The sequence below is a fragment of the Myotis nattereri genome (assembly GCF_964212035.1).
Source record: "Myotis nattereri genome assembly, chromosome: 17".
NCBI classification, from domain to species: domain Eukaryota; kingdom Metazoa; phylum Chordata; class Mammalia; order Chiroptera; family Vespertilionidae; genus Myotis; species Myotis nattereri.
In genome coordinates this window covers 24930657-24956106 of record NC_138092.1, presented here as the reverse complement: position 1 = coordinate 24956106, position 25450 = coordinate 24930657, and the positions used below count along the sequence as shown (strand labels likewise).

Here is a 25450-nt window from a genome sequence, read left to right as displayed (position 1 = left end):
GTGTTTTACTTCTGTCATCTTTAAAATGAGACGGATGACAGTACCGACCCCAGAGTTTCCATGATGGGGATTAAATGAGCTAATATTGCTTAGAACACTGCCAGACATACATTAAGCATTATATAAATGCTTTTTAAATAAAATAGAGTACAAATAGAAACTTCCTTTATAATATTACTTCCACAGACATATACCTCTTTGACCTTTATTAAAGAAAAAAAGATTAACTGAATTTCAAAGTGAATTGAATAAAAAAATAGAAGACCAAAAGAGATTATCAAATGAATACTTTATTAGCATCATAACACTTATAAAATAAATTTCTTTTCATCATGGAGTTACCAGATTTTAAAACCAACCAGCACTTTCTCATTTTTAGAGCTAAGCTCTAGAAAGAAATTCTCAAATGCCATAATTTTTGTTCAAGTGCTTTGCCACACAACTCACAAATCTAGAACACAATTAATCTGCAAATCTAAGTTTTCACAGTTAGATGAGTTTTAGTCTTGGTTCTTCATGATCGAGAAGCAATCCATTTACAAAGTGCCATCAAGCAGTTTCGTGAAATCATTTCAGTTAATGCCACCAAGCATGGACCTGTTATACTCTGGAAGATAAAATCTCACGACTAAACCTAGTAGACTAATTAAACAATTCCGACCAGAATGGATTATATATCCTTATGGCACATTTATGACTTAGTAATATACAATTCATAATACAGGTGTAGGTGTGTGGTATGGCGCTAGAAAAACCAAGGAAGTCAGATATTATAGAACAGATATAGCATGAGTATAAAGTCCTACGACTGATATCTTCTTGCCACATATTGAAACATGTCCTTTATCACTAGAAAAACATCACAAAAGGACTCTAATAAGATTCCTTCTTCTAGGGGATTAGGACACAGACAGTGTTTGATCATTGATCATGCTACTCATTCAGGATTGTTCTATGCTCCATGAAATCTAATAGCCCGATTTATCCATGGCACTCGTACGGGGTGATTCAGCCACAAAAAGCAAAGGGTTGAAAGTGCAGAACAATCACAAAGTCCTCTTTTCCCAGAGGTAGCCCTCTCTGGGCAAGAGATGAGTACCTTGTTTAAAGAGAGTGGGGGTGGGGGGAACTGGGGCCTGACTTCTCCCACTCCAGCCATTGGCACCTTTCCACAAGCAGGGGCTCTGCAGGTGGGCTACACCACTTTCCTGTGCATTTCCACCAGACACAGGTTTTATGATGGCTGTTGTTTTAAAATGGATTCTGTGTATCTGTCACCAATGCAGAAACAACACTGATCTCAGGGCTATTTTCAAAGTCAGTATCTACAACTTTAAGTTATAGTTAATCTACTCAGATTTAACTCCGAAAGTAATGTAAAACATATAAAAAGTTAACTCTTTGGAGAGCTCTATTTGGTAAAGCCTCACATGCCCACACACAAATATTCGTATATTCATGCACAGGGAAACCAGCTGTACTTTGAAGCATAAATAAATCCAAAGTAAGACACAGGTAGCTGGAAACCAAACCAGTAGTGGTTAATGGTCTGTCTGGAGATCTCATTTTAAGGATGCCAGATGAGAGTTTTGCTCAGGTGTTAGGAGACCCTAAGTTTGATTAAGCAACTATTGTTCAGTTCATAAATTACTTTTTCCTATACTCAGGAAGCTACTTGAATTAGCTTGAGAAACTATTCACCCCTTCAAGGGTAAGTATTTAAAAGTATGGGGTTTCTCTAATTAGCGTCATACCTTTTGGGATCAGTTCAATAACATACAGGACACATAGCTAAGGTTTTACACCAGAGGTCAGTGAACTATAGCCTGCAGTCCACAGGCCTACTCCAGCCTGCTTTTGTAAATAAAGTTTTATGGGAACATTCATTCATTTACATATTATCTATGGCTGCTTTCATGTAGCAACAACAGAGGAGAGTCGTTGTAACAGACTATATGGGCCACAAAGCCTAAAATATTTACCATTTGTGCTAAGATCTAAAAAGAAATTCTCAAATGCCATAATTTTTGTTCAAATGCTTTGGACCATGATAGAAAAAGAATGCCAACCTGTTTTACACTGAAAGATAGAGTTCAGTGGGAAGCCTATTTAAAATGTGGTGTTTTTTTTTTTTTAGGGAGTTCTAGTTACCTATCAAAATTAAGGTTCACATGACTTAGCAACTAAACAAAAGAGATACCCATTTTTATAAACAATATCTTTAAAGACAAAATTTTTATATCCATAAAATATACAGAAATAGAAAAAGAGACTTATGTAAAATTAAAGGCCATTTCTGTTTAATATTATAATGAAATAAACCAAAACCATACTTAGAATCTCTCCACTTACTAAACACACAGCTTTTGGACTGTTGTTATATCTGAACAAAACTGCATCCAAACTGATCAGACGAATGAAGTAACAAACGATACTAACACACAGACAGTGCGCTTCTGAGGAGTGTCACGGTCGCCATCTTCGTAAGGCCAGACCCAAACTGCAACCATAACAAGCTGTCGTCATGAAGGCAAAAATCTAAGAAAAGGGAAATAACAATTCTCATCAGAGTTAGAACACTGACTTGAAGAAAACACTCGTTCTTACTTCCACACTTATGAAAGCCATTCCTATTCATCTTTTTTTTAATCCTCACCTAACAATATTTTTTTCCATTGATCTTTCCAAGAGAGAGTAGAGGAATGGGGGAGGGGGGAGAGAGAGAGAAACATCGATTGGTTGCCTCCTGCAGGCACCCCAACCAGGGCTTGGGATTGAGCCTGAAACCCAGACATGTGCCCTTGACCAGGAATTGAACCCCTGACCCTTCGGTCCATGGGCCGATGCTCTAACCACTCAGAACACAAGCTAGGGCCATATTCATCTCTCTCTCTGTTGATTTGTACAACTGTTTTATTACCTTACATCAATGGTCGGCAAACTCATTAGTCAACAGAGCCAAATATCAACAGTACCATGATTGAAATTTCTTTTGAGAGCCAAATTTTTTAAACTTAAATTATATAGGTAGGTACATTGTTATTAACTTAATTAGGGTACTCCTAAGGCTTAGAAAGAGCCACGCTCAAGGGGCCAAAGAGCCGCATGTGGCTCGCGAGCCACAGTTTGCCAACCACGGCCTTATACCATTAACCCTTCTTTTAAAGATTCTAGCCTCTAATAATTTTCTCATTTGTAGACAGCCTTAGGTTGAGCATTTTTGCTCACATACGGGAATCACTTATTAAGTATTTGTGATACCCCCAATATGGTATTCAAAAATTCATTATGAGGTGTCTGTTCATATAGTGATCTCACAGCCAAGGAAAGTCCAACTGTCAGGACCTGGGGATGGAGCCGGTTATATCTCTGGTACGTCTCTAATCCAGACATTGCTGAATGAGAATGACCTTTGATATCTATTAGGGAACTGGAATTTTCCTCTCTTTAAGCTATATTGAAAGAAGAAAAGTGATGGATTAAATATAATGTCACCAATGAATAAATAGATCATACATTTACGTATTAAAACTCAGTACACTGGGACTTTAAGCACTTAGAGGTTTGCTAAGGCAGCTTCACGTAGGAAGACAGAGAAAGGGAAGGATAACAGGGACAAAGTCACAGAACAGACTTCACACTAAGATTGAAAACTGAGCTCTTAGGGCAAAGGAATATTAGTGAAAAGTTGGAGATATCCACCTCCAATCAAGTACTTAAGTGCCTATTATTCTTATGAAAGTAGGATCTTAGAGCAACTACAAAAAAAAAAATCAATATGCAGCGACTTCACAGATCCAAGGATATAATGAGCATTAGCCTGCACCACTGAAAAGGAGGGGATGGAAGTAGTAAAGGAAAATCTACTGGGAATAGATGTCAATTCTGAGTCCCTGAACTTTGTTAAAAATAGTGGTTTCCTAACTGTGATCTTTGGATCACATGGATCCTATGAAAGTACCTCAGAGATGACGAGTTGGATAGAGGTGGCTCTGTGAGAAGGAAAGATGGGCATCATACAAGCCCCTCTTTCCACATTTACTGGGTTTTAAGTAAGATTTCATTAAGTAAAACAGTTATATAGTTACATTTCTTATAAAAGAAAGGATAATAATCACTGACCAATAAGCCTTTCACAGCTACCTTCAGTCTAGTTCAGTGGTCGGCAAACTGCGGCTCGCAAGCCACATGTGGCTCTTTGGCCCCTTGAGTGTGGCTCTTCCACAAAATACCGACTTCTGCACATGGGCCACGAAGTTTCAATCGCACTGTACGTGCACGCCCACATGTGGTATTTTGTGGAAGAGCCTCACTCAAGGGGCCAAAGAGCCACATGTGGCTCGCGAGCCGCGGTTTGCCGACCAGGGGTCTAGTTCATTGCAGACCATGAACAAACTATGGCGATCCTAACAGAAACTTGGGACAGTACGTCTTGGAATCATCAGTCCTCTACCCTTTGAAACCCTAACTCTAGACCTGTGCTGTCCAATTGCTCCTAGCTGCACGTGGCTATTTAAATGTAAATTGTGTATCTGTCACCAAGTACAACCTCTTTGGTGTGTTTTATTATTTTTTAAATATAATTATTAAATTAATGAGTAGCAACCACATTAGATAGTGCATTTACAGAACATTTCTATTATTTTAGAAAGTTTTATTGGACAGCATAGCTCCAGACATATTTTAAATGGCTATATGGGGAATTTGGACTGTTTATTATAATTAACCACTTGCTATATAGTCATTAATTATCAAGAGATTTCAGGGAATAATTTAGATGCCTGTCACCTTAAAATGTCAATGTCGATACAAAATGATAAACTTATTTAAGTACATGAATTAAGAACGATAAAACAATTCAAAAAATTTCCCCATGGATGGCATTTCATCTCTATACCACCTATGTGATGGCTGGCATGTTTACCTCCCCACTCACCTGGACTTCCCTCACTGGCAGGAACTGTACCTAATGCATCCCTGTCCCATCACCTGCCAGCAAATCACCTGCCTCGTGGTAGGCTCTCAGTGAATTCAAATGAATTACAATTAGGTATTGCACACTGAAGAACAAATCTCCCTTACCAGGTCTGAAGTTACTAGAAGTAAAAGGCACAATAATTCTTTCTACAAAGTAGACTTTGTTGTGTAAAGCCAACCACTGCCACTGACTGCTCTAATCTTACATGAATGTCAACCTCTTTGTATACTTCAGTTTCATCATCCACAACACCGGGGTAATAACAGTACATTGCTCATAAGGTTATTGTACAGATAAACGGCTATTATATGTTTAATGCTAACAGATATTATTAAAAATACTATTGTTGCCTGAGGAGTTACTTGGTGACCTTGACAGTGGAAGGGAAGTCCGGGTAAGGTGTAGTCATCAAATACTTACTGTAGCTGCTACGTTTATGTTATACTGGTTATTACTCAGGAGCGGCTGCACGGCCATGGTTGTATTGCAGTGCAGATCGTGCAGGGAGGTGGCTGCTGCTTCCAGTAAAAAGGCTCCGAAGTAGAAGACGAACACTGTAAAATGGTAAGCAAAATCCTGAAAGAGGAGGGAAAGGAGAGATGTCTACAATTAAAAATAATCGTCTACATTTTTTCTGTTCCTTATTTCAATGATGAAGTTTAGGTTCAGGAAGATTAGAACTTGAATCAGTCTTAGACTACATTAGCCATTTCTTTTGGCTGCTTTAGCAATGTCAAGCTATTAGAATCCAAATGAAAATCAACTGCCCCAATGTAACTGGCACAGTGGCAAACCTTCTGGCCTATTGAGTTTTATAATAAAGTATATAATTTTTGTTTATATTAAGGTGTCATAGAGATCAATTTTAATTAACATAACATAAAAGGGAATAACATATGCTGTCCTTAAAATGTAAGTAAAATGGCATTTAAGTTATAGCTATTATATAAAAACTATATAAGATCTATTGCTGCAATATATTATAGTTATATACACATTTTATAATTAAGCATTTTATATTTTTTAGCAATTATTTTTATCTGTTAGATTGTCACACTATGCATTAAAAGATACAGAAGATCTGTGAAATCACAGAATTCAATAACATCTCCCAACCTTCTAAAAAAAGATAAAATCATATACTTCTATAAAAAGTATAAGAAATTTTCATATAAAACTCAACTGTTATTAAGCTATTGCTTGCATTAATGAAAAGCACAATTGTACTAAAATTCACATCATTTTACCTGAATTAATACATCAACACATTGCTTTGTATTTTTGTTGAGTTCCCAACACCAGGTACTTTACATTATCATTCATCCTTACAACCTCTATTATCTTCAGTTTGTGCACAAGAAATTTCTTAATTTTTTTTTAGTTAAGCGACTGTCTCAAAGCCACACAAAGATGAACCTTGGGGAGGAGAACTCAAGCCCACATAGGTCTGTTTCCAGAGTCCACTTTTTATTACATATTATATTTTTATTTCACCATTTCTACCAACCATACTAATTTAATCTCAAGATCAATAAAGCTAGAGGCTATAAGTATTTTAGTTCATATGCTAAACAAATACTTCTAGAAAATTCTTTATCAAAATGCACTCTTCTTTCATGAATGGTATATAGGCAACATTAAACCATTATCACAGGGGGAAACAATTATTTTTTCAGCAATTAATGTCTAACAATTCTAGAATGTAGCAATTTAAAATTGTTACCGTCTGGTGACAACACTATGATATGCATGGCTCAAAAATTTTCATGGCTGAGAGGGTTACAAGATATATTACAAAACCTATCAAAAGCGACCAGGTGGTCAAAAAGGCAGAGTATGTTGAAAATTTCAAAAGAGGAGAAAAAAAAAACTGAGCCATTTCTAAACATGGCAAGCATTTAAGTATGGAATAATCAGCTAAAAACAGACAAAACAAATCACAGGATAACCTTTGTAGGTTACTTATAGAACAGATTGGTAGGTAGGTCTTTCTAACTTCTTAGGAAACCTAATAAATTAAAAAGGGTATGAATGGTTGTATTCAATACCAATGATAAGGCAATATGAACAAAAAGGAAAAGGGTGGTATGGACATATGTCTAATAAAATCAGGAGTGTTACTGGGAAATTATTTAAACATTCATGAGGAATGAGCTTTGACCAATTAGAATGCTGGGCCCTGCAGGATCCTAGAGAGACAGTGCTTTTCCAATAATTAACCCTTTCGTTGCTGGGCTGGTAGCAGGTCCAGGAAGTCCCAGAGGAGCAGTGGTCGGCAAACTCATTAGTCAACAGAGCCAAATATCAACAGTACTTCTTCAAAATAGACTCGCCCAGGCCGAAAACCTACTTCTGCGCATGAGCCACGAAGTTTCAATCGCTGTACGTGCGCGCCCGCACGTGGTATTTTGTGGAAGAGCCATACTCAAGGGGCCAAAGAGCCGCATGTGGCTCGCAAGCCGCGGTTTGCCGACCACGGGGCTAGGGTGATAAAGGTCACAACCATTGGGAAAAGGCAGTAGGTTGTGGCAATGACTGTATTAACTAGTACTAAAGCAGTGGTAGGGCTATACTGATACACACTGTAGAATATCATCCTTGAGCCTGATACTACAATAGCCTGGTGGTGCTTACCAATATTAGGGACACTGATTCCTTCATACATATTATGGGAAAGCCAGGCATTTAGAAAGAGGAGATTAAGCATCTACCTGTAACTTAAATAGGGACCTTTGATCTTCATCACTTGACCAATTACTAGAAATATTTTCTCATCATTAATGAGAAATCAAAGCAAAAAGGTCAGAGCCCACTGCACCAGCAACCTAAGAAACTCAAGGACTCTTAAAGATTTCTGGTGCAAGCCTCAGCATGTCTGAGGAATGACAATGATTACTGATCTCTTCCTGTGAACCAGACACAAAGCTGAGCACTTTATAATATAGTACATTAATTCCGTGATTCCTGCATAGCATCTGGTGAGGTAGGGATGACTATTACCATTTTATAGAGGAAGAAAATGAAGTTTATAGAGGTTCACTATTTTGCCTGAGGCTACACACTTACCAAGTGAACCAGTTCTAATCTCGAAGCCTGTCCTTTACACTAACGCAGGGGTGGGCAAACTTTTTGACTCGAGGGCCACAATGGGTTCTTAAACTGGACCGGAGGGCCGGAACAAAAGCATGGATGGAGTGTTTGTGTGAACTAATATAAATTCAAAGTAAACATCATTACATAAAAGGGTACGGTCTTTTTTTTTTTTTTTTTTTTAGTTTTATTCATTTCAAACGGGCTGGATCCGGCCCGCGGGCCGTAGTTTGCCCATGGCTGCACTAACCCCTGCCATTTGGTTTTAGGCAGGCAGCCACATTCAGTAGACTTCGCTGTTGATAACACTTGGGATGACAGCCCTCATCATGCTCTACAAATAAGAGAACAAATTTCCTCTAACAGCTGTCCTAAAGCTGCTGAGTAAAGTGCTGCTACACTTGAAAGGGACACATACAACACCAGACTACAGGCCTGACTTACGCTTCTAAACACCCTTGTGGGATGGAAACCAAAGGTGGGTTCGTCATGAACTTTGTTAGAGCATGTCCACCATGGATTGAAATTCATGCTCCACCGGGCCATTCTGAGATATGAGAGAATAAATAACCACAAGTATGAAAGAGCCCCCCCCCCTCCTCCCCCGTGTTACAAGAAAAAAGGGAAATGTTGATCCAATTTAATGGTGTTGTACTGTTAAAATTGTGCTGGTTGCAAATTCATTTCTTAAAACTTACCAATTCTTGACCTTTTAGCACAGGAATTGAAAACGCAGGTAATATTTCATTTTGTTGTGCTTTTGCTTTATCGCACTTCTCAGGTATCATGCTTTTCACAAATCGAAGATTGTGGCAACCCTGAGTTGAGTATTTTTGCACTACTTGGCACTGCATTTGTTCACTTCACGTCTCTGTGTCACAGTTTGGTAATTCTCACAATATTCCAAACTCTTTCATTGTTATATTCGTTATGGAGAGAAAACATTGACTGGCTGCCTCCTGCACACTCCCTACCAGCTATCTAGCCTGCAACCGAGATATGTGTCCTGACTGAGAATTGAACCAGCAACCTTTCTGTGCACTGGACGATGCCAACCAGCTGAGCCACATCCACCAGGGCAAGATCAGTGATTTTTGATGTTACTATTGTATTAGTTTTGGGGTGCCATCAATTGCACCCATATAAGATGGCAGACTTAATAAATGTATGCTCTGCTCTGGCTGTACCTCACTCTCTCCCCATCCTCTGGCCTCCTTTTTCCATGAGACACAAGAATATTAAAATTAGGCCAATTAAAAACCCTCGCATTTTTAATCAATAAAGTATTTTTTAAATTAAGGGCACATACATTTTTTATTAGACATAATGCTATTGGCACACTAAGTAAACTAGACTAAGTAGTGCAAAAATAACTTTTATAGGCACTGGGAAACCACAAAATTTGCGTGACTGGCTTTGTTGCGATATTCATTTTATGGTGGTGGTCTGGACCCAAACCTGCAACATCTCTCAGCTATGCCTGTAAATACAAATCATCTCCCCCTTTATTTTCCTAAATATTCGGAGAGCAGAATATATAGCTACTTGTTTTCTGAAAAGAATATATATTTAATATCTGAAACAGAAATCAGTGGAAAATTTCAAGATATATGTCACAGAACCTGTCAAAAGCATCTGTTCAATAACTACAATCCAATTTATTTGTTGTGTGAACTGTGAACAAAGGTCATCTAACTCATAAAGGAGCAACAGAAAGATTGCTCCGCTCTATCTGCACAGGGATCTCACAAGCTGGGCAAAGCAGACGCTGCTGTCTGACCTTTTCTCTCCCACGAGCGGCAACAGACAGAACAGAGATCGGGCATTTTGGGACAGAATGAGATAGTTATGTTTCCCACATTTTCCTGAAAAAGACTTAAAAATCCCTTACCAGGAAATTCCAGTTGGCATCGATCTGAGTCACCATGCCAGAGAGGAACACCCCCAGGAAGAGGAGGGAAAGGGTAAAAGCCGTCACGGACACGAACATGACCCATCCTTGGAGCAGAGGTAGAGGAACATTGGAGGAAGCAACCAAAATCCAGACGAGTCCCCCGAACAGCTAATGGGTAAAAAGAAAAACGGCAGTAAGTTTGGGCAACAGAATAGAATGCGCGTGCATCACTCTTACCATGACCCTTGCTTCTGCCCGGGCCCCCGCACACACTCCCGAATTCCCCACCCCATCTTCTTTTCTTTATCATGATGTGAGACCCCTTCTTCCCTCAGGTGCCAGCCCTATGCGTTGACTCACAAGCCCAATCCGACTGCACACCTGTTTCTGCACCTGCCTGCATGGACTCCCGTCCTCAGCCCGTGAACAGGCCCGGTGTTCTTTCGCCAGCTGAACAGATTCCCTTTGACCTGCTGCCTCTGTAACTACTGCCCTCCTAAGTATTTTCCTTTTCAGTAAACATTTTTACAAATTCATCTTTGTTTGGTCTCCACCCCTTCGTGGTGTTACTCTTCAAACCACTGGACAGTGGCTCTGCTCTCGCCACATCTCAGAGTTTTATCAGCAAAGATCAGCCATAACTTTGAATGGCCATGTTTCAACGCTTATCAGGAAATTGTTCATGTGAAATTACTGCCTATATCAGTGATGGCAAAGCTATGACGCGCGCGTCAGAGGTGACACGCCGAACTCATTTTTTTGGTTGATTTTTCTTTGTTAAGTGGCATTTAAATATATAAAATAAATATAAAAAATATAAGTCTTTGTTTTACTATAGTTGCAAATATCAAAAAATTTCTATATGTGACACAGCACCAGAGTTAAGTTAGGGTTTTTCAAAATGCTGACATGCGGAGCTCAAACGGTTCACCATCACTGGCCTATATAGAGAGTAAAAGTTTCAGCTGCCGTACATAATGGTAACCAATAAAATACACTATCACCTATGTGCTGGGCATGGAAATAGGTACTTTAAATCAGTGGTCGCCAACCGGTGGTCCGCGAGGTCTGAAAGGTTGGCGACAGCTGCTTTAGACAGTCACAGACCTAATTGAATACATACCTATTGCCCATCAGGTGCTGTGCCAGGTTCTAGGAATAAACAAGCTACACTTGGTCTCCACCACCACAGAATTCATAGTCTCCTACAGCAAAGAGCCAATTAAGCAAGTGATTAAAATGCTGCTGCATACACGTCAGAACTGGGCAAAAGCTGAGCGTTGTGGGTCCACACAATGAGGACTCTAAATCCAGATGTGAAAAGTCAGAAAATACTCGCTGGAAGCAACAACCCAAAGAACAGGGCTGGGGGAGAAGGCAGGTGGGTGGAGAGAAGGCTGATGCAGGGCAGGAGGTGAGTCTTGAGAGGACCTGGTGGGAGCTGAGAGCTAGCCTAGGGAGCTGGAGACCAGCTGAAGGTCCTGAAGGTGACATGAAGGTGTGAACCTCACCCACGGGCAATGGGAGGCCACGGATCATCTTGAGCAGGAACTAGCATGACCAGATTCGCCTTTAGAAGTTTCTCTCTGGCTAGCGTGTGACATAGAGTGGAGAGGAAGGGATGGAGCTAGAGACCACACAGGAGACTGTTATACCAACAGTATAAATCAGACTCAGGGCACTTATGGGATCAGATGTGAGCATGACAGCAAAAGATCAGACACGGGATACTCAGCTTTCTGACTGGGACAACTAGGGTGAGTGAGAGAACACAGGGGAGAAAGGGTTAGGGGGTGAAGACAGTGTGTTTCATGGCTCTAACAGCGGCGGTCTCCTCCACACGACCACTAAAGCCATTATGGCTATGCCTCCTTGGCAGGGCGTGCCGGGCCCCTTAAGGATCTAACCTGTCTTTTACATCCTTGTCTCTTGTCACTAAGCCTCTCACATTTTACACTATAGAAAAAGCAAAACCCACAGTCCAAAGATAAAGCGCTTTCATGTCTGAGTGGCTGACCTACGCTGGCCAAGAATGTCACTCCCTCCCCCATGTGTATTTGAGAAACTCCCATTCACCGCTCTCATCTGGGATAGCTCATGATCCAAAAAGGCATTTGTTCCAGAGTCCCACCCATGCTCAGGAACCCCTGTCCTCTAGGCATGCTGGTAACTGTGAACATGTTACATTGATGAGAAATGCTGCAACTGAATGTCCTGGCTTCCAGTCCAGTCGCATTATTAGACCTGCTTGGCAGCAGGCTGCCTTGCGTGTCTCCACATCCAAAGCCATTTATTAGTCTGCGGGATAATCCTTTCCTAACTGTCAGGCCTTGTGCTAGATTTGGAAACACAAAAATCTAAGCTATATACTTGCCCTGAAGACACGGTCAGGCCACCACTGGGAACCAACCCCACCCCCACCTGTCGCCTCCCACACCCACAGATGACATCACAGAAGCATGAGTACCTGGCAGGCACAAGGCTCTTACATATTTGCTCAGTGAACAAATAAATGCCTAGTGCCCATAGAAGAACAGTTGGAGTTCTAGATATTAAAAACCAACAATCATCTGTGTCTCGCTTCTTAAGTATCTAGGCAATATCCCAATTGCACAAGTCACTGGAAGTTAAAAACACAGGCTTTAATTCAAGTTTCTAAATGAAGGCCCAGTTATATAATTCATTACTACTCTGAAAAACATTTTGAAAAGCATAATAACTTATCACTTGAGCAATGATAATTAAAGCACCAGCCTAATAAATTTCTAATTGTGGTGGTATATCTCAAGTCCTACTATCAAATCAAGCATGAACAACCAACCCTGACAGTTTTATGAAGTAAACCTAAGTCATGAATATGAATGCATATTAAAAAATTTAACCACAACTTTATTAGTAAGCTATGAAAGATACAGTGGTCCCGGTAAAATATTTTCTACTCTTCGTACTGTTTAATAAATATTTGATGGTGATAAGATCTTCAGATCTTTTGTTTTCTCAGCCTTTTCTTCCTCTTCCACTACCCATGTTATTTTAAATACTATTTAAGGAATAACATCATTATTAACTATCTATTAATTCAAAGTCATTTATTGAGAAGGTACAAGTACCAAGGGTAATAAAGAACAATGGGCCATTGTTTAATAGGGGCAGGCAGACTCTAACAGATGGGCATAATCATATGATATAGGAACTGTGATAAACTGACACCTCTGAAGAAGAGGGTATCTGATCCCTTGGAACTAAATATTTCGTAAAACTGGACAGGACCTCAAACAGGGCAGCCTCAAATCTACTGTCAGGCACTACAGAAGGATATTCCAGAAAAAAAGAAGAAGAAGAAAAAAAAAGGGCAAGGCTCTACCTACAGCAGCTCCAAACAAGGGAGAAATAGACACCAGTAAATCTGATTCAGAAGCAGATTGTGGAGCGAGCTATAAAAAGCGCTCCACACAGTGTGCTCCGGAGGCTGGAGAGGAATGTGCTGGGAGGACTCCGGGCGGCAGGCGGGAGGCAGGGTTCGAAGCAGCCTTTCCAGGCAGAGCAGGGCTTTGACAGGGGATGCTAATGTGACACAGGATGAATTGTTCTTGTCATACTCAAAATTACAGCCCTTCCCACACCTCAAAGGCTTGGAAAGGAAGTGCAGTGCTTACGTGAAAAGAACAGATTTAGCTACCCATCTGTGGTGTGTGCACTGAGGGCAGGTAGGGAGGAAGGCATATGAATAAGCATAGACTGCATCCTCGGTCAGGGATCCTGGGAAGTTCAGATTTAAGTCCTGCTCACCACAGTAGCTTTGGAAGGGGGAGGATGGGCCAGAGAACATAATTAAGCCTGCTCTGGAGATCCCGCCTGCCTCATTGTAACACAATCAATCACACCGGCGTCACTAGGGCCTTGACACAATTATTTCTCCCCTTCTTCATGGTTTCCTTTTGCCAAAAGCTATCTTTGCTCCCGAGCTTCCCAACCTGGTCCCCCTTAAAAAACTCTTTCATGCCCTAGATGGTTTGGCTCAGTGGGTAGAGCATTTGCCTGTGAACTGAAGGGTCCCAGGTTTGATTCCAGTCAAGGGCACATGCCCAGGCTGTGGGCTCAATCCCCAGCAGGGAGCATGTAGTAGGCCCCTTAAGCCAATCCGTGATTCTCTCTCATCATTGATGTTTCTGTCTCTCTCTCCCTCTCCTTTCCTCTCTCTGAAATCAATAAAAATATATTAAAAATAAATAAATTCTTTCAATGACATTACTAATGCACAACATATTCTCTTCATCTAATGCTGGGAATTGCCAATCTCAAACACACGGTCACGGTCAGTATCTGTTCAGTAGACGTCACTCTGGAGGAGCCTTGTTTTCAGAGATGAACAGCAGAGCACAAAAACGGTTCCGGTCGGAGGGAGACCAGCTGATAAGTGTGGTGGCAACTGCAGGGAACACCCACTGCGAAGGGTGGGAGGCCACGTTGCCCCTGCTGTTCTCATCTTGGACCCAGAACCAGTGCTGACTTCCTGTCTGCCACTGCCTTTCAATGCTCTTTGGTGTCCAAAATCGTCTGATTATGTATAAAACTCCCAAATGTATCACATTTTTCAAAACTTGTTTTTTCCAGGTTTACTGAGGTATAACTGAAGACAGCACTCACTACAGTTTAAAGCAGTGGTTCTCAACCTTGGCTGCACATTAGAATCGCCTGGGAATCTTTTTAAAATCCTGATTTCTGGGCCACATCCTTCAGAAATTGTTTCTTTGTTACTAATGTTGTGGCCCCACCCCATAACAAAGAAACAGAAGGATGAGGCCCAGAAATCAGGATTTTAAAAAGATTTCCAGGTGACTCTAATGTGCAGCCAAGGTTGAGAACCACTGGTTTAAAGTGTCTGGCATAAGGATTTGACTTGCATTGTGAAAGATCACCACAGCAAGTGATCATCCATCCTCTCACACCAAATGCATCACATTCTGAACTTTCAGGAACTAAGTTGGGGCTCAAGACTCCGAGCCTCAAGCTCTAACTAAAAGACACCCCGACTTGCAGGTCATGCAAAGGCAAAGGTTTCCTAGAAGGAGTTTCAGCCTTCCCTCCCCTGGCTGTTTCCCTAACCTTCCAAGCTCCCCTGTAGGTGTACCTGGACACACCTTAAGTGCTCAACTACATTCTGAGTGCAGTTATTAAATTGCTACACATCCCTAAAAGAACGCTCTCCTTTGTGGCTTAGCATATACTTCTCACTTTAGTTTGGCACCTGCAGGCCAGAAGGGTGAGACTTGGCTGCCTCCTTCCCACAGGAAAACTGTGCAAGTGCTCATCCACACATCACACTGACCTGAGCCCTCAGAGTTGGAGTTAAAACATGTTTCCACTAGAAACTCTGTGCTGGTTAAAACACATGAGCCAGGGGGAAACGAAGGCATTGAGAAAACAGTGACTCTTGTAATTCTGGCTGGAAGGACTACAGACTTCTCAACTTGTCTCCTATTTGGATGGCATTCTTATGTCTCCAAAGGATTCTCTTTGCAAATACCCCCTTTCCTTTCAAATGTAACTTATTTCCTAATAGCCTACATTCATTCATTTATTGTTAATCCTCACCCCAGGACATTTTTTTCCATTGATTTTTCAGAGAGAATGGAAGGGAGGGGAAAAGATGAGAGAGAGAGAGAGAGAGAGAGAGAGAGAGAGAGAGAGAGAGAGAGAGAGAGAGAAACATCAAGGCTAGAGCGACACATCAATTAGTTGCTTCCCACACAGGGTGAGGAATCTATGAGCCTGCAATCAAGGTATATGCCCTTGACCGAATTCGAACCCATGACCCTTCAGTCTGCAGGCCAACACTCAACGACTCAGCAAAACGGGCTAGGGCTCTAATAGCCTGCTTTTAAACCTGCCCTCCGACATCTTAGCAAATAATTTTCAGACCAATTTGACACCTTCATCTTATTATACTCTTATTATTCATCAAGTAAACAGGCCAATTCCGACTCTGACCTATTTTCAGTCAATGTTTGGAATGAGAACAGGGTAAGGTAAAATGTGTAGGTATAAAGGACTGTTCAATTGTCCTGAAGGAAAAATACTTCATTATTTAGAATGTTCTGTAAATAACATATAACCCTCTCTTTCCAATTCTCCTACTACTTACATATTGGGTAGTTTATCACTTTATAGCAGTAAATATCAACAAACCAGTGAGCCTAGAGGGAAAAAAATATTATCTCCCAGTCTGGCTTATAGAGTTAGTTTGAGTAAGAGGGTGAAGCTAATGAGGATAACAAAAATATTAACTAGCATTTATGGAGCTCTTATGTTCCAAGCAATGTTGTTTTATTTGTACCAATCTAATCCTCACAAACACTGACAGATAATTACCATTCCCATTTTACAGATAAGTTAATTGAGGTAGGGAGCCATTAATAACTTGCCCTAACCTACACAGTTAATAAATGTTAGACCTGGGATTTGAACCTGGCAATTGGCTTTCAGAGCTTATGATCTCAATATTATGCTATTCTGCCTCCCTCAGATCTTAGCGTTCATCTAGAGCAGGGCTTTTGCCATAGATTGGCTTGGTGGGAGGGGGGAGAAGGTTGATTCCCTGAAATGATATCAAAATGGGTAGATAAGTGCATAGTAATTTTTCTGAGGACACAATCCACAACTTTCATCAGAATCACAAAGGGATCTGTGGTGCCCTCCATACCTTATAGACTCAATAACCCCTCCTATTTTAATGGGTGCTCATTTATTGTATACCTATAATGAAACCACATGGTGAAGGAACTGGTTAATATGTTCGACAACTGATCCCCTAGTAAACAGAGGACCTACAATGAATTCCATTTAATACACAAATTGTATTCCAAAAGATTTTTTTTTATAAACTGGGAACATATCTTAGTCAACAGATAAGATACAATAACTGACAGATGTGTTTACAGGTAGCCCATGAAAGTAAATTCATTCACAATGTGATTGCAGTCAAGTGGTAACAGAACTAGAGAACACAGCTCCCCACCTCCCTTTCCAAGTTCACCTGGTCCCTGCAATGCTCCTTTCCCTACCACCCTTTGTTTTTTGCATTCTGGCCTGTTTCTTATCCCCTGCACACAGAGTCCATTACACTGGTCATGCTGCCATCAACATTTTGCTGGATAACTAAATTCCATGTATTCTAGAAAGATATGTCTTCCAGAAAGATTTCCGTGGCTGGGTGCCATCCTTTGGTGCTGCCATGGTTACTGATGTGTGTATACTCCAAGCTTACAACCCACTGGTTTGAAATCCTGGGCACACTTGTGTGTTTCACTCACTGGATTGTGCAGCCAGAGTGGGTGACCTCGCCTTAAGCATCTCGGAACCAGGGCAGTGCTTTCTACAGAAGATGCTCCATTGCACTCAACTTGAATGAATGGAAACCAACCAGCGTGTGTAACGAGTGGCTCCAGAAGTAAACGCTCCAGAAGTGCAGGTGGGGATGCTAAGGAACACACTGCTGTCTGAAGCCTCGCTCACCTCCTGGCACACAGTGGGTATTCGAAAATAGGCATGAATCTACTGAAGCAGAAACACGTACTTCTCAATTTTCAAGTTTTATCATTGGCAACGCCCATCACCTGGTACAAGATCTCAGCACACTAGAGTGGAAAATTATGGAGAAGTTGTCACCTTTTGCTAGTTGAGCTCATGACACCTCCTTTTCAATCTTCTTCAGGCCCCAAATTTGATCAGTTTACCTGTTCTGCTGCAATTGCCACTGGAACTTGTGTCTTATCACTCTCCCTTCCCCTCCCCTCCTGCACTCCTCCATTAATCCCTATCTGTTCTCCCACCAAGCTGACTTTCATCCAAACTGGTCCTGGACTAGCCCTGGTACAGTTCTGAATGAGAGGTACAAGTTAGCAGGAGTTTTTGTTTGTTTGTTTGTTTTAATCAGGGAAAGAAAAACAATACAAGTCTTGGGAAGCAATGAGAAATCACATATATAGAAGAGGCCTTGGTATAAAATAGCCTAATGCAAAAGAGGTCTGCTTTTCAGATTTACATTTGAAAGCTTTAGAAATATGTTTGAGGATGTTATAAAGAATTATACTTTCATCCTCTCCATGTGACCCAAACTTTCATTTTGGTTTCTCAAATACCTGATGCTCACCTTGTAATGGAAAGCACATACTACAGGGGAGAAATATGTTCTGGCTCCTTTTTATTCTTATTCAAAAATTCCCTTGATTTTTAAAATCCTCTTTTCGTGTTTGTTGGTAACTAGTTATCGCCAAGGTTAAAAATGTTCATGCACGCCAGGGCCCTGATGTCAGCAAGAACTGTGCAAAGCATACCTCTTTCCTGCCTCTTTATCGCCCTCCTTTCTGAAAACTATTACACAAAAGTTAAGAATGTCATATATGGTGCCTATGAAAGGACATGGCCCTTTTCATATAAAATAGGACACAGGAAACCAGGTCAAACTACAAATTCCTGGAGAAGAATCAAGACAGTTGAAGCGTTGGACAGGACTGAAGAGGGCTGCCCTTCTCCGCTCCAGCCAATTTCTCTAGAATATTTACACACACTGTCCAGTTTGCCCAACAGAACAATCAAGGCGTGTCTGTTAAGTCCTGCAGGTGCTTGGTATTGGTACGCCAGCCTGGTCCTTTATCATTCCAGTCTTTTCTATTCATCCGTATCAGTAAGTAGATAATCCATGTCCATGGCGCCTACTACCAGGTACAACATTTCTATAGAGCTCCACAGAACAAATCTCCTCTCCTTTACCTTTTACTTGGGAGCTCAAGGTCAAGGTTTTCCACAACTTGGTTTAAAGTTTTCCATACTTCAGTTCTTACACATTTCTTACCGGGCTGCCAGTCAGCCAATGACTGCTGAAAGTAATCCCTGGCAGGGCCATTGGTTTATTTCCGTATGAAGTTTTAAAGACTCTTTTCACAGGAATGAAGATGTGTTAACTCAGAGGCAAAGGGAAAGTCTTACCTATAGAATGAAACCCCTTTTAGAGAGGGACCATACCCAGGGCCAGCCCCTCTTCACTCCTGCAAACACACAATTTCCCTTTGCGCCCAAAATCTATTTTCTGGGCAAGAGAGGAAAACTCTACGGATCTAAACACTCATGTGTTAGTCCAACTAAAGGCAAAGCTTTAGGTTGAAGAGAACCTGAAATCCTTCCCATAGATTTAGCTGCATGACTACACACGTCTGCTCCACAGCTCCTCCCTCCCATCATCCTTTCACTAACATTTGCTCCTCCCAGGTCCCCAGTAATTCCTCTGAGGGACAGTTTACAGTTTGGTGTAATATCACTTCAGCACATGTCAAACTTCACATACTTGCTAGACTTCCTAAGCCTCAAATCTCTCTCTTCGCTACTTCTTTCCATTGTTCTACTTCAGGGTCTCATCATCCCTCATCCAAATCACTGCAATCAGCCCCTTACCTGACCTCACAGCCTCTAACCAAACTCCACCACAAAAAGATGTCTAAAACACAGGCTTGACCAGGTCTGCCCCTGCCCTTCAGCAGCTCCCCATCACGGGCAGAATACCTTCTCTGCCTTGGCCTATCATTTCTCGGCAAATCAACAATGTGAACCTTATCTGCTCTTTTCCCTTCTTTTTCTGCCACCTTCCCATCAGTCATGTGAAAACAGACAGAAAACCCTAACCATTGCCAGAACCTTCATACCATGGCCTTTATTACCTCTGGGATTTGCTCATGCCTTCTTTCTCCCTGGAATTCTCTTTCCTCCTTTTTCTGTCTATCGAAGGTCTACACTTCATTTAAGGCTAAACTCAAATGGCACCATTCCATGAAATCTGCCTCTGCTGTCGCCCCAGTGGCCAGATGTTCTCTACCCTGTTTACCAATTGTGCTTTTCATAACCACTTTTATCACTTCAAACACAGCACTGTATTTCTTCCTTGACTTTATACTTCACTGTACAGGAATTTCTTTTCTGGGCAGGAGCTATGTTAATCATCCTATTCCCAGAGCATGAAATAAGGCCTGATGCATACCAGATCCTTAATTATTTGTTGAATAAATAAAAATGATTGTGGCATCCAAAAACACTACAGCTAGAAGCATGTGAATAAGAGTCCTAAAATATTTCCCATAAAGAGACACGTTAATGAATGTCTCAGGAAATGTAGATGGTTCTCTAAACACGGAAACTGTAAAACACTGAATTCAATGACCTTTGTTCTTTTCGTGTTTAACACTGTTATGTCTGATCTTTCTTATACATTATACAAGGTAAGCTATTTGAGTACAGAGACCCGAAATATCTCGTTCAGCCTAATGTTACAGATGCTCTCATGTCATTTTCTTATAAAGAGACCAGCCAGGAAAATGTTTCGCTGTACTTCACTTCCCATACTCACACCTTTCTTCCCTGAACGGTAGGTATTTCTGTACATATCCTCTTAACCAGGGTGTAAGCTCTTTGAGGTGAGGAAGGCAGTATAAACACCTGTGCTCCTGGAAAAGTGCATTGCACACAGCAGTTAACCAATAAACGCCTGATGAGAAACACCTAATTCAGGAAACACGGAGAGATTTAAAAGTGATAACTTTTGAAGGTGGTGTTTTTGTTTTTCAGTCTAACTAAAAGGCTTCACTTTGCAAAACCAACTTAGTATCAAACACTTTATGGCAAGCATGCATTAGTCAATGTAGCTGAGTACAAAAATGAAAGGCTGACCACCCCATGCATGTGAGGTTGCAGTATTCTCTGCCCAGGAAGCTAGTACTATAAATTGCTTTACTCGGTGGTGTTATGCAGGCACTATTTTAATTTTATTTTATTGATTTTTAGAGAGAGGGGAAGGGAGAGAAAGAGAAACATGAACGCAAGAGAGAAAGAAACACCTATCAGCTGCCTCCTACATGCCCCCTACCAGGGACCAAACCTGCAACCTGGGCATGTGCCCTGACCAGAAATCGAACCGGCAACCTTTCAGTGCATGGGATGGCGCCCAGCCAACTGAGCCACACAGGCCAGGGCAGGTGGGCACTATTTGTATCTTCTGAAATATCTCCCAACAGATGGCTTCCCCCTGAGAGATTGTGAATAGAGTGCAGTAAGGGAGATTGGGATTGAATTCTTTGAACAAAGTTACTGGTTAGTGTGAGAACTGAACTCCAAGATTGGGGTTTCATTAGCTTAGTGATGCTGTTTTCACGTGTGATGTTTCAGACAGCAATAGGACACAGAGAAATTACCACAGACAAATGAATTTGAAAAGGTTAAAATTAAGAAGAGATGTGGCGACATCCAGAAACACCAAAAGAGACTAAAATAATAGGTCCCCAGAAAGGAGATTACCTAGAGCAGTGGTCGGCAAACTGCGGCTCTCGAGCCACATGCGGCTCTTTGGCCCTTATAGTGTGGCTCTTCCTAAGCCCTAGGAGTACCCTAATTAAGTTAATAACAATGTACCTACCTATATAGTTTAAGTTTAAAAAATTTGGCTCTCAAAAGAAATTTCAATCATTGTACTATTGATATTTGGCTCTGTTGACTAGTGAGTTTGCCGACCACTGACCTAGAGCAGTGATTCTCAACCTTGGCTGCACATTAGAATCACCTGGGAATCTTTTTAAAATCCTGATTTCTGGGCCTCATCCTCGGGAAATTCTGTTTCTTTGTTACTAATGTTGTGGCCCCACCCCATAACAAAGAAACAGAATTTCCGGAGGATGAGGCCCAGAAATCAGGATTTTAAAAAGATTCCCAGGTGATTCTAATGTGCAGCCAAGGTTGAGAACCACTGACCTAGAGTTTAGAGCTGCTCCTGGCAAATCTCACATTTCATTAACAGGGTGAGGAATGTGTGAAGAGGAGCTTGGAGCCCCTGAAAGGAGTCAGAAAACTGAGAGGGAAATGAAGAAAGCAGGGACCAAGGTGCTTCAAAAGTGTTTATTTAGCTCCTATCGGTGCATCTCCTCAGGGTGGGCACTTGAGTAGAGGCATACCCAGACGGCCTCCGTCCCTGCTCTCTGAAAGCATGTAAGCCAGTATCTTCACATGGTGCGGTGGATGAGCGTCAAGGAGCCAAAGTTTGGCTCCAGTGCAGTCTCTCGTTTCTCTAAAGTCACTAGTTTTCTTGGACTATTATGGGCCTTTTACTTTTGAGGGACGTGGGATGGGGAGGAGAGAGGTTGATAATTCAAGCAAAAGAGGTAATGGAGGCCTAAGATTTAAAACTATGAAGATGCTTGGCCACAGTGAAAGTAAACTGAAATGGCTTTTGGAGGGGATTCTGTTCCAGCTAGATAAGGGTCTTCGATGTGTTTTGGGGGAAGAAGCCGGTGGAAATGAAGAGATTAGAGGAATGAACTGAATACTTCTGAGTCTGGGGTCCCTCCCAGGATGGAGAGTGGTAGAAATTCTAGCAGAGAGAACGCTCATCTGCAAGAGGGAACTGACTTGTCCATACAACCCCCATAAAGATCCCCTTCAGTGGTTCCCAGCTAGGACTGCACGTCAGAACCTCTGGGAGCTTTTAAAAAAACCTAGCGGACTGCGGGTGCTCCCCCACAGAGATTCTGATTTAATTAATCTGGGCTGGCAACAGTATTTTAGAAGCTGCCCAAGTAATTAAGTGCAACAAGAGTTGAGAACTAACCACTGGGCTAGATAAATAAAGAGATATGAGGGTAAGGGAGAGAAAATAGATGAGCTTTCCCCACTCCTTTCTCCCTCCGCTCAGATTTAGGCAGTGCTTTTGCAAGTGTCACATGTCCACAGGTGATTCTTGAGCTGGAATTTGATTTGATGGCACATGGATGAGCCTTCTTTGCATATATCTTTACATATATACATACATGTGTAAATACCTAACTACATATTTGAATACTAGAAAAAAACATAACCAGCATATCAAATTTGAGAATTCACATATATTACTGCTTAGGATGAAGCTAAGGTAGGTACTGAAGTTTAGAGTGTGAATCTATTTAAGTGAACATTCTGTAAATTCTAGTACAGTGCAAGCGGCATGCAGATAGGGAAAAAAAAGTCCTAAAAGAGGTATGCGGACAACTGGAGTTTGGAGAACATGGAATTAAAGTAGCCCAGAACCTGCACAACCTTTCTCCCCAGATCTTCACTGTTCTCAATGGGTCCCCCTCCGCACAGCGGTGCAGTCGGTACCGCGCCATCCACTCACTGCCCACACTTCTCACATGGATGCCTGCGCCTCCCCCAAAGCATTTCGATGCTTCTGAACTGGGCTCAGACGCAAACCAGCCTCCCCTAGCCTCGCAGTCAGGATCCGATGACTGATGTCACAGAACTCACACATCTCCTTTTCCTGATTCAAATCTGAGCTAAACTTAACTTAGCCACCTTCACATAATAGGGCAGAAAACCAATGCTCACAAGGTGTCCCAGCCCCAGGAGCACAAAAGGGAAACCGAAGCGACCCAAATCCAGGTTATGCAAACTCAAAAGGAGGGGGAGAGACAGGAAAAGCCCAAACCGAGCAAACAAACCCAGCTCGCAAGAGAGGCGCTGACATTTCACTCTATTTGTAGTTCTCTGGGCATGATGCAACTCTGGGTTGCCCAATTCATGTTCGCAAGATTTCCCCTGGTCCACGACAAGCTTCAAAAAGCTCCCAACTCCATAACATTCCTTTAAACATGGTCCCGTCTCCAGCCCAGCAAGGCTGCACTACGAGCCAGGTGACCTCCCCTTCACTCGGGCCCAGCAAGGTGTGCCGCGGAGGCTTGGGTTTGTACAGGTGAACCAGGAGGAAGAACGAAGGCGCAAAGGCAGGCAGAGAGGAGCCTGACAGTTCCGTGTGCGTTTCCCTCACAGCCTCACGCCCACTTGATTGGAAACTGCTGAGGGCACCTTCCGCGCTTCACTTTCCCCCTGCCCTGCCTCCCAAGCCCCGCTCCTCTCGCCATTGCCAAGGGCACTCCGAATGGCAAGCAGGGGATGTGCCCCGGTTTGCAGCCTTCCTCCTCTTTCTCCTGTTACCTCCAGCCCCGCTTTCCACGGCGTGGCAGCCTCCTGGTCACCAGCCATCGCTACACCTTTGCACCACCCAACAAAATGGCAGGTTAGCAACAGGCAAGGCCGAGAGCGCCTGCTCTGGCTCTCGCCAAGCACGGCCGCTGGCCAAGCCGCCCGGGGTCTCTGACCGCCAACCCCTCAAACGCAAACACCCTTCTCCTCTCCAAGTCCCCGAACCTCGGTCCCACCGGGCCACCGGCTCGCCCTCTCGGGGCCATTTCTAATCGCCAGCCGGCGCGCAGGTGCCCGCGTTAACAGGTGCCAGGCAGCGGGCCCGGGCCACAGCGCCGCCGCCCCGCTTCAGGCGGCGTCGGAGCCGTCAGGGACTCGGAAGGGCGCGCAGGAAAGGTCAGGGGCGCGCGCAGAGGAGGAGCGCGGGGGCCAGGGATGCCGCGGCCGGTCCCCGCTCCCCAGGCGCCACCGGCGCAGAGGCTGCCCCACTTACAATCTCCAGGCAGACGAAGGCGCCCGAGTAGGTCCGCAGGATGTCGGGGCCAGCGGGCAGGGTGATCCGCGGCGCCGGGAAGGACACGGCGGGGTTCGGGGGCGGCACGCCAGGCGCTCCGCCGGCCGACATGCTGCCGCTGCCGCTGCTGCGTCTCCGCGCGCCGCCGCTGCCGCCCTCCGCCCGCCTCCACTTCCCGGGCTCCCGCCGCCGCCGCCGCTCCGGTCGGCGTGGTCCGCGCGCCGCACGGGAGGGGGCGTGGCTGCGCTCCCCTGGGCCTTGCGGGGCCCCGCCCCGTGACGTGAGTCCAGGTGAGCGCGCCACCACCTGGCGCCCGCGCGGGTCACGTGCGCAGGTGCAGCCTCCACCTGACGGGGCTTATCTGCTCCGGCTTCCCTTCTCCTCCGCGCACCAGTGCCCGGCGCTCCTGGAGCCTCTCAACACCCCGCCCCGACGCAGCGCGCCTTAATTCGTTCTTCCCGTCCCTCTGCCTAGTTTCCACCTGTTCTCTTCCGCTGGTCCTCCCCCAACACTCACAGCTCCTCTACCCGTGACTCGGAAGGTAAAATCAAGGTCACCAGTCACGCCTAAAACTCGGAGCGGATCTGCTTTAAATGGGACTCTTTTTAGGTGGGAAGTTTCAAACATCAGCAGCACAGTGTTGCGTTGAAGTCTGATGACTCAGCTCCCTCACCTGTAGGCAGTGGATGTACCGCAGGTAACTGCTGCTTGGCGCGCCAGTAGTGCGATGTGCTCACCTGTGAAATGGGGATAAGGGTGTCTACCTGGTATGGATGCCCGAATTACATGATATTAGTAGCACCTAGTAACACTTCTTAAATGATAGTTGATATGATGGTTTTTGAATTGCTAGTTTTTGAATTTTTACACACATATCACGTTTTTGTGTACCTACTAGTATGATATTGTAGAGGTTATATTTTGCAGATAAAACTGTAATCGTTAATTTTACTTAAAAGGGATTTTCAAAAGTCCGTGCAAC

General features: G+C 43.0%; 1 protein-coding gene across 1 annotated transcript; it reads right to left on the bottom strand.

Annotated features, from left to right (window-relative positions):
* Positions 1-270: 270 nt before the first annotated feature.
* On the bottom strand, positions 271-24687 carry MAL2 (mal, T cell differentiation protein 2). The gene is made up of 4 exons (XM_081111626.1): positions 24448-24687; positions 9960-10130; positions 5399-5554; positions 271-2538 (listed from the first exon to the last, which is right to left on the bottom strand). The coding sequence occupies exons 1-4, from the start codon at positions 24577-24579 to the stop codon at positions 2467-2469; spliced, it is 531 nt and encodes a 176-aa protein (XP_080967752.1). The 5' UTR covers positions 24580-24687; the 3' UTR covers positions 271-2466.
* Between the last annotated feature and the right edge of the window lie 763 nt (positions 24688-25450).